Below are 10,318 nucleotides of genomic sequence, written 5' to 3' on the forward strand. Positions count from 1 at the left end.
TCATATAACTCACTTATTTAAAGCGTATAAGCCTGTGGATTTTAGTATTTGAGATACAACCATTATTACAAGTCAATTTTAGAACATTTCCATCTCAAAAGGCAAACTCCCTAATTTTCAGCTATCATCCCCCTGTCTCTTAACCCCCTACCAAACCACCAATCAACTTTTTGTCTCCCATTTCCCACTTCTAGACTTTCTTGTGAATAGAATCAAGTAACGTGGTCTTTTGTGACTGGTCTCATTCCGTTAGCACCCTAGTTTGAACATCTATCCAAGTTGTATTTTGTATGGCTGGATAATATTCCATGGCATGGATGTCATCATATTTTGTTTATCCATTAATATTTGATGGATATTTGAATTGCTTCCATCTTTTAGCTATGATAAATTGTGCCACAGTAAACTTGAAGTTTTTGTGTGGAGATTTCTTGTCATGGAAATCTTAGTTATGGAAATGCTGAGTGATGGCCTTTTTTGATCATTTTAAGAATCCCGTTTTCCAAAACAGCTTACCATTGTACATTTGTAGGAGCAATGCATGATGGTTGTGATTTTCACTTGCTTTGTAATGATGTTGAACCTTTGTGCATGTGCTTTTTGGCCATTTGTGTATCTTCCCTGGAGAAATGTCTATTCTAGCCTTTTATTGATTTATAAATTGCGTTGCCATTTTATTACTGAGCTAGGAGTTTTCTATAGTCTACAAACAAGCCCCTTGTCAGATATATGTTTAACAAATATTGTCCACACTTCTGTGGGTTGGCTTTTCACTCTCTTGATGGTGTCATTTGAAACACGCATGTTTTTACTTTTGATGAAGTTCCAATTTATCCTTTTCTATCTGTGCTTTTGTTGTCGCAGGACCAATTGTCAAACCCAAAGTTACAAAGATTTACAGGTTTCCTTCTATGAGCTTTGTAATTTTAGGTCTTATTTTCCCCCAAATGATCTTGGCATGCTTCTTGAAAATCAGTTGACCAAAGATGTATTGGTTCGACATTCTAATTCAGTTCCCTTGCATATTTCTTTCCTTGTGCCAGTACCACACCGTCTTGAGTAGTGATGTTTTATAGTTGTTTAAAAATTGGAAAGTGTCCTCTTTTGTTCCCTTTCGGGGTTGTTTTGGCTATGCTGGGCTCCTTGCAGTTCCACATGAATATTAGAATCACCTTGTCAATTTCTACAAAGAAGCCAGATGGGATTCTAAAGGGTGCTATAGTTTTAGCCTACACTTTCTGCTAGTCAGCTAAAGAAAAATCCTGCAAACTGACCAAAAAGATTTTAAATATATAAATTTATGTCCTGCATAATTCAATCCAAAGCCAGGATGTGGGACTGAGCAAAGTAGGCATCTGGGGCGGGGTTGGGTAGGGGATGAAAGCAGTAGCCCAAGTAGCTCAAGGGATCTCAGAGCCCATGGGGTAGGGGCAAGGAGAGTGTCTGGGAATCGTGTGTGCAGCAGCCTCGCAGGGAGTATTCTCATTGTAGAGGGAGAGCAGTGTGATGGCGTCTGAATGGAAGAATTCTTGAGAAGGGCCTAACAAGGATTTAGTTAGGTGGAGAGAAAGAGGTACAAGGGCTGTGGCAGTCTGACTAGATGTTAGAGCTCAACTGAGAGTAGAGTATGTGATGAATTACAATAGCCACGAGTATATGATTACACAGGGAAGCTTCAAAAAAGTATTAGAAAAATGGAATTGAAAAATGTTCCGTTAAAGACTTACAGCCTTGAGAACCCAAAGCGGGCAGCAGTTCTACTCGGTCCTAAAGTCAGAGTTGAGTTCCTTGTAGTTGTGTATATTGAGAGGAGCGGGTGATGCTTCCATACAGATATAAAAATGTAAGTTAGGAGAGATTTTCCTTACAGTACAAACATAAATGTAAAAGGAATGATGGAAATATAAAATTCACGGATAATAATAATTCAGTCAATTTTTACTGAATGTAAAAACCAGCCCATGAGCTTGATGAAGACTGGGACACTTAGGTCTCCACAAATAAATACATCAAAAGGCAAAAAGTCACTTTATCTTGAAGAATCTGGCAAACGCTTTAATTAGGTGATCAATGTAGCATCATCAATATAGACACAAATTTGGAACTGTGTCCTCGAAGGATATAATGAAGTTAGACCGTTGGAAAAATGAACAGTATACGTTTAGGGGGAGTTATAAAGGACATTAACATTTACTTTGAGCCAAGCATGACCTGCTGCTTATGGTATTAGAAATTTTATGATTAAATTCTCACAATTAGCAGTGGACTTTGTTTAGGCTGTCATGGTACCTTTAAAGAGCCTCTTCTCCCTCGTAGCATGTAAGTTTGAAAAAGTAAAAACTGCACCACTAGATAGTGCCTGCTTCTCATGTACCTCCTCCTCATGGTGGATCACCTGGTCTTCTCTCTCATCTGCCACTACTACCAGCCTGCTTAATTCTATCTGCTCTTCTTGGCCTAAGATAACCAACCCCCTTCCAAATATGACTGGTTCTCTTCTCCCACCCACCCCCCAACTCATGCCTTTCAGTTGATTCCAACTCACAGTGATCCCACAAGACAGAGTAGAACTGCCCCTGGGGGCAGCCAGGACTATAAATCTTTACAGGAATAGAAAGCCTCATCGAGTGGGGCGGCTGGTAGTTCTGGACTGCTCATCTAGTGGTTAGCAGTCAACACATAGCTCACTGTGCCACTACCTTGCCATGAGGGGCAGTGTAATCTTCCTTCAGGTAAGTCACCTGTACAATATGCAGCTGGAATACAAATTCCTCTCCCCTCTTCACTTCCCCATTTCTCCCAGAGAACTGGTCACAATATATAATTACCCAGTTATGTTTCCCTAAATATTCTCCATGGGCGAGTATTTTATGACATGCTTATAGCTCTTCTCTCAGTAACCCCGAACCAAACCTACTATAATCAGCTTGTTTCCAATCTATAGTGACACTATAGGTCACAACAAGCCAAGAAACTCAACCCCACTGCCATCAGTTCATTCAGGCTCAGGCTTCCTAGACTATGCATCTTTATTGTAAATCTTTACTGAAGCAGACCGGTTCATCTTTCTCCAGTAGAACAGCTGGTGGGTTCAAACCACTCACCACGACATCACCAGAGTTCTTTATATCAGTTTAGTATACATGTATATATAGATATATTTGTATAAGACGACACTGCAGTTTCCTGTTTCCCTCCTTTCCTTTAGGTGTGTTATGTGTAAAAGTGGGTGCTTTCCATGATAAATAAAAATGTCCAATTCTTTAAGAGGAGAAGTACTGAATCTTTATAAAAATGTAAGTAATTACAAATTGCCAAGTTTATCAATGTTATTATGTAACACGGATTGTTTAGAAATGTCTAATCTTTCTTTTTAAGCTGCTGTATCTTGGGAGAGAGTATCCAAAAGGAGCAGACTATTTTAAAAGGCGTCTGAAGACTGTTTTCCTTAAAAACAAAGATGTGACGGACCCAGTGAAGATCAAAGAACTTATTGGACGGGGCGAATTCGTAATGAAAGAGCTAGAGGCCTTATACTTTCTTAGGAAATACAGAGCTATGAAGCAACGCTATTATCCAGAAGGCAAACAAACTAACTGATCATTGTTACGATAATTACAGCTGAAAATCAAAGCAAACCATTTATAATTACTAAATAGTATAAAATAATTCTAATTGAAAACAATCAAGGCATCTACATTGTGTAAAAAATACCTGAGCTGCCTTACTGCACTAAATTGAATAGATTCCAGATTTTATTCATAGAGAGTTTAATCAGGCATCCTTTATCTAAAATTTTGTTAAAATTTGTGATATAGCTATAAAATGTTGCCAGCTACAATTATAAAATTAATGAGCACCTAGTTTTGGAATGAAATACTTAAAAACTTTATCAAATCTATAAAGTTCTAGCCCGTTATTGCCAGTTAATTTATCTTACTGACAGGCTGTTTAATTTGCGTAACTACCGTATAGACTCGAGTATAAGCCGACCCAAGTATCAGCCAAGGCACATAATTTTACCACAAAAACTGCATTAAAAATGTGTTGAAAAACTCGGCGTATACATGAGCATATATGGTAAGTGAAATAAATTGTTGCTCATTTATGCCCCACTTTTGAAGGCATAACTTTTGATTCAGTGATTATTAGTACATACTTTTTACTACAAAACAAATAGCACCTGGTAATAGTGTAAATGTAGTTAAGGAATTATATGTATAGTCTATTTAAAATTCCTTATGTATACAGATAATGGGTAAAGTTGGCTTCTGACGAAGAAATGGCCTGATAATATTTGAATTCAATACCTACTTGATTATTTTCCATTAATTGCATTGCTGGCTTCCTTTAGGCCTTAAAACAGATCACCTGTTGTGTACTAAACTTCCCTAATAAAGAGTAGTGAAAGAACTGTTCATAAAGATTTGCTTTCCGTTTACCTCTAAATTAGTTAACATGGCCTAGGACCCCAAACAGCATGGTTTTTAAATTTAAGCAGACCCACTTAAAACTGTTAGAGAATACTGGAACTCTTATTATAAATATATACATTTTCTAAGTTATCATCTGCCCCATAAAAAAAAAACAACACTAAAAAGCAACTTCGGGGCAAATGTTCCAAGTTTCCATCAAGAAATGAGAACTCTCATATTCACCATAACTAGTTTTTATTACATTACAATAATTAGGAGCAGTACAGTTCATGACAAAAATATTACAAATTTCAGATCACTCCACAGCACATACCCCTATAAACATTTAAAAGTTCATTTTCGTGTAAAGAGTGGTCATTCTTAAATTTCATGTTTGATATGACCAACCACATTCCTAGGTCAGCACAACCAAATGATGGAGAACAACTCGATCACACTGCATGTGTCCCACAGAGAAGAAAAAGAAAGCACAATGTACAAAATGTGCATGTTTCAGTTTACACTATACAAAAATAGTTAAAATACATTCCAGGTAAACATGTTACAATAGGAAATAGTACTAGTAAGAAATTGGCACTCAAAGGAAAAAAAAAGTAAAAGTATTTTCAACATGAAAACACAAAAGACAGTGGAATTGGAAACTTTGGATAAAACATTATGTCACCCATTTAACTTTTGGGGGGGGGGCTCCTTGTAATGAACATTTCTGCAGGTAACAACTTTGTGTTTTCTAAACTCACCGAAGTTGCCTATTATCACAACAGGCACTTAAAACTATTAGGCTACAACAGAAATCTTAAAGAGTCATGACTATTTTTTAAATACTGGTGTGAAAATATCTTTCCTTAGAAAGAAATAACTCATATTCTGACTGAATTTACAGCTATCAGTTATATGCTATTCAGTTTATCAAGGCAGAATTCATGCTATCCAGTAGAATACAGAACTTATTACATGTAAATTCAGCTTTAAAGTAATTGCTGGCTTTCTTAAGATCATTAATACATAGTTATCAAGAGATTATTACTTTTCTACAAAAGGAAATTACTTCAGATAGTTTCTGTTACCCGCCCACCCCCCCCACCCCCCAATGATCCATATATGTTGCTTGGAAATGAGTGGGTAGAAGGAAAAAAATGACTGGAATACAAATGAGATGAACTTGTGCAAACTGCAACTTAACATGCCTCATAACATCTCTCTACATTAGGACAAAATTGTGCAATGGTGGCAAAGGTTTTGATAATTTATGACAGGTTCTAAATTCCTATGCAGTGTGACTCATTTAAATAGAACTTAGCATTGCTTGCTGGGAATATTCACTCAAATTATACTACATATTTCTACTACATTCTTCCACAAACATGTTATTGTCTAAGACTATGTATTTTAGTAATTTTTGTTTTAACCTCAAAGAATTTTAAGGCTTTAACAATTATATAGCATCTTATTTCTAGGATCACCTCCGTCTTTAAAATCTCTACAAAACAACTGAAAACATTTAAAATCCACATAATAAAGGATAATTATCACTGCCTTAAAAAAAAAAAGTTGCCCAGCTACAACAAAAATTTAACAATCCTAAAAAAATCTCCTTAATTACATATCACAATTCCTGAAGTATGGCCATTTCTTTCTCTTGTCTAGAACAAGAGGAGGTACTGCATAAAACTTTTCTACCAAAACAATGTTTCATAAATCTGTATCTTAGCATAGTATTTCAGAAACATTGATTTTTTACACAGTTTCCTTTTCTGTGAATTCATTTAGGCACCTGTTCATTTGTTCCCAGATAAAATTATTTAGAACTCAATATTTTTTAAGTCTATTTTAATTATTTACACAAAGAGGTCAACTGGAACATTACACACTTGGGGATATTAATATACCTGATGTACAACTTATAAACTATAAATGTTTTAATAGAATCACAGTTATGTTAAATTAAAAAAATTAATCAAATTCACTCCTTTAAAGCAATGATTTAAAGTGATGTATGTAAAGTGGCTTGATTAAACAGTTACATTTGAATCATAGCAAAACAATTATATTAGAACGAGAAGAAGCCTTAGAAACCATAGACCTTGTTTGCAAAACAAAAGTATGCATCATGTTATCTCTGAGCTGTGTGTCAAATGCCTCCCTCATATAGCACAGGCCACTTCAGAATATAAACACTACCTAAGGACAGTGATGTCTCTCGATTGGGGAGACCATAATATCCTTCAGCGCTTTGCATAGTGCCTATCATCTAGTAGGCACACAATAAATATTCAAGGAATACATAAATGAATTCTGCTTAAAAAAAGTTACACTTTAGAAATTAAATTTCAAAAGTACTTGTCCTTGTAAGATTTTAATTATTAAAATAATGGACAGTATCTCCATAAAAGCTAGTCCTAATTATAGAGTACTTAAGGAATTCTTCCAAAACTACCTTTAGAAAATTTGCTTTCCACTGTAGAGGGTTCTCTCTCCATATAGCAGGCTAGAAAATGCCTACCTTAGTCACTAATGGACCAGGTAGGAGCATCCAGTTGATAGTCAAAGAATAAACGGCTGCAACCACCAACTGAAAATGAGTTATTAGGTCATTAAATCCCATTACGTCATCTGTCATGTGATCTTGAGCCACAAGGAAATAAGATGTAGTAGTACAATTTGATATTTCATGGGGATATTCATAACAAAACATCTTAGAGAACATTAGGGGGATTAAATTTAAAAGAAGGAAAAGCATCAACTCATTGGGGCTTCTGGAAGGTTAGATAAGAAGACACTAATATAATGAACAAAAAATTTAAAAGAATATTCAAAAATAAACTTCACCGCTTGCACAATTTTGCCTGATGACTAGTGCTAAAGATGACAATGCAGGTAAAACATTACAGGTTGTCTGAGCTGACATAAAAGGAGTGTCTTAAGCCAAATGAATATAAATCACAAAGGTCTAAAGCAAGATAGAGCTTTTGAGATGATTTAACATAAACACAATAGAAAGTGATTTATCCAAAATCAGTTTTAAAAGACACATAATGATTAAAACCTTAGTCTCTTTTCTCTTACCACAGTGATATTTTCACCGTACCACATCTCACTTCAAATCTTTTATTGAAACATTTGTTAATGTTTATCTATTTTTTAAAGCATGACATAGTTGTAAATAGGGACCCACCCCCCAAAAATAGGAATTCTGAAACTCTCTGACCTTCCACCAATCTCAATTCTTTTAAAGTTTACATTTTTAATTAACTATTTAAAATTCTGTTGTTAAACAGAGTGGTCCCTATCAGGAGGTCCACCAGGTAGTGAGAATTCATCTCACGGAGCTACTTAAACTCTTTTTCCATTTTCTGCCAACCCATGCATAACGACCATTGGATGACCACAAGGACTCAATCCATGCTGGGAAACCCTCAGTGAAGCACAAAAGTCAACACCAGGGCCTGGACTTAACCATCTTGGCCTCTGAAACACCTACTAAGCTAACTGGCCCAAATGATTAACATCACTACCAAAATCAAAAACTATTTCAAAGACTCAAGGTTAAGAAAAGTTTAGCATTATGTTAAGAAAAAGGAACCCAACACAGTAAGACTACATTTAATTCCTATGAGTATTTTTAATATATGTTATCCCACCCCAATTAGAAAAATTTAGTAGCCCCAAAATGGTTGCTATGTTCCCCACTACATACGGAATCTGACTTAACAGGAAAAGCTATAAGGAGTCTTACAAGAATTTATCTAATGTGGAAAGTAAATGACCTTTTGATATTTTCCAATGCCTTGTATTTTTTCCCCATTTTCCCCCGTTTTTATAGAAAAAATATACTATTTTGGGGTGTGACCATGGCAAACAGCAGTGGAAAGGGGAAGAAATCTTTGTGAACAATGTATCTGCACATTTATTTAGGTTAATCTGAAAATTACAGAAGCCCAAACAAGTTTTATTTCCTCAATGTTAAGGTAAAACCAATCATGAAGTCAATTGAAGTTTTAATTGGTAATTAATCCATTTATGTGAATAGATAAAACTCAAAATAGGGATTATTTGAAAGTTTCATTAATTCATTGCACACTGAATGTTCACAATCGGTAAGAAAACTAGGAAGTAATTGACTGCATGCACCAAAAACCCCGAAACCGAAATCTCAGGTATTCAGTTTCTTTTCACAGGCATTGCGAGTTTGAAAACCAAAACTCAGGGAATACTGGTCCTCAGAGGGAAAAAGTTTCCACTGTCATTTAAAATAAGCATTCAAGATGAAAACTAACAGCTTGCATGGAGCAAAAAGAAAATTAGGTAATGCTAAAACAAATGCTAATAATTTAGTGTAATGTACAAAAATGATGACTTTTACTTAAGTATGCCTTAAGAAAGTACAAATTGTATTTACATAATTATACACTTTGTCTTTGACTTCTTTTTCTTCTTTTTACCATCTTTGCTCATCTTCTCTTTATGTTTTCGAATTTCCCGAACTAATGTATAGAAGGCATCATCAACACCCTGAAATATACAAAAAAATATTGAAATATGATTAAAATATGTGAGGCAAACATGACAAAAGGGTATTTTAGTAGTAAAAATGTTGATACGAAGAAAGATTAAAGAAAATTCACAATTCTCTTTAGCTAACTGATATGTCAAACTTGGCAGTCTTCAATATGGTTCTTCATGTATAGCTGGCCAATATTATAAGTAGAAAACTACTTTTGCAATGGGTGATGATAATCAATGATATATAATAACTTTTTCCCATTAGCAGAACTTTAATTTGCTACTAATTTTCCACAGTGGAAACCCCACCTATCAAGAACATTACACTAATTATTCCTTAGTTATTTCTACACTTTCTATATAAGCCATGCAAGTATATTATACTATTTTCATATATATTCAGGAGTATATAAGTTCTGGTTCAATATATATAATACATAACTTAATAAGTAAATAATATTTGAGTACATACAGGTTTCAAATAAGACACACTAAGATGCCAGTTTCCAAGTTTCTTATTAAGAGATTTTAAATGACCCCAAAATAAGATGCACTATTTTAATTTGTGGGAAAATTGAGTCAAATATTTGAATTGCTCCTAGTTTGCAGGAGATTGTTCTGTATTATTGTTTGTTAGTAAGTTATTCAAAAGCTAATATACAAAGCCAAATGTATCTTCAAAGAGTTTTCCATCAGTTATTGTGGCCTACATGTATCTGTTAGTAAAAAAGGTATTAAAAATCAGTTAGAGCTAACAGCGGTTTCAAATCAGAATAATAAACCTAGTAGTAACCTATTAACATAAAAAATAGGTATCAGAAAGTAAAAGCAGGACAGCTTTTTGACCCTGAAAAACGTAATTATAAGATTCACACATCAATCATTTTCATTGTGGCCCTTGTGAAAAAGCAAAAGAAATGAAAAAACAAAAATTTTTAAAGAAAAACATCCCGGGTACCATATATAGAGTATAAGCCGAGTTTTTCAGTATATTTTTTAATGCAGTTTTTGTGGTAGGTGCCTCAGTGGATATTCGAGTCGGCTTATACCTGAGTACATATGACATCTTTTTAAAATTTTCTTTTCTTTTTACATGTTATTTATCCAATGTATTTTCTTTTTAAATCATTTTATTGGGAGCTCATACAACTCTTATCACAATCCATACATCCATCGTGTCAAGCACATTTGTTGCCAACATCATTCTCAAAACATTTTCTTTGTAATTGAGCCGTAAGTATCAGCTCATTTCCCGCTCCTTCCCCCACCTTCCCTCCATCACGAACCCTTGCTAATTTATACATTATTTTTTCATGTTTTACACTGTCCGATGTCTCCCTCCACCCACTTTTCTGTTGTGTCCATACCCCAGGGAGGGG

The 10,318-nt window shown here is 34.8% G+C and overlaps 2 protein-coding genes across 5 annotated transcripts in view; one reads left to right on the forward strand and one right to left on the reverse strand.

The window, feature by feature from the left end:
* Positions 1–3,251: 3,251 nt before the first annotated feature.
* Positions 3,252–4,226, forward strand: ETFRF1 (electron transfer flavoprotein regulatory factor 1). The gene is made up of 2 exons (XM_004699980.2): positions 3,252–3,296; positions 3,379–4,226. The coding sequence occupies exons 1-2, from the start codon at positions 3,252–3,254 to the stop codon at positions 3,598–3,600; spliced, it is 267 nt and encodes an 88-aa protein (XP_004700037.1). The 3' UTR covers positions 3,601–4,226.
* Positions 4,227–4,653: 427 nt separating this feature from the next.
* Positions 4,654–10,318, reverse strand: part of KRAS (KRAS proto-oncogene, GTPase) — a 37,430-nt gene continuing 31,765 nt past the window's right edge. For 2 of the 4 annotated variants that reach the window (XM_004699982.3, XM_004699981.4), the window contains one exon: positions 4,654–8,948. In XM_004699982.3, the coding sequence (XP_004700039.1) occupies positions 8,832–8,948 (117 nt within the window). In that variant the 3' untranslated portion in view covers positions 4,654–8,831. The remainder of the gene's footprint in view (positions 8,949–10,318) is intronic. The other 2 variants (XM_045288479.1, XM_045288478.1) reach the window with 1 other exon arrangement.

The sequence above is a fragment of the Echinops telfairi genome, unplaced genomic scaffold, assembly GCF_000313985.2.
Source record: "Echinops telfairi isolate 266 unplaced genomic scaffold, ASM31398v2 ScPeMD7_21;HRSCAF=78, whole genome shotgun sequence".
NCBI classification, from domain to species: Eukaryota; Metazoa; Chordata; class Mammalia; order Afrosoricida; family Tenrecidae; genus Echinops; species Echinops telfairi.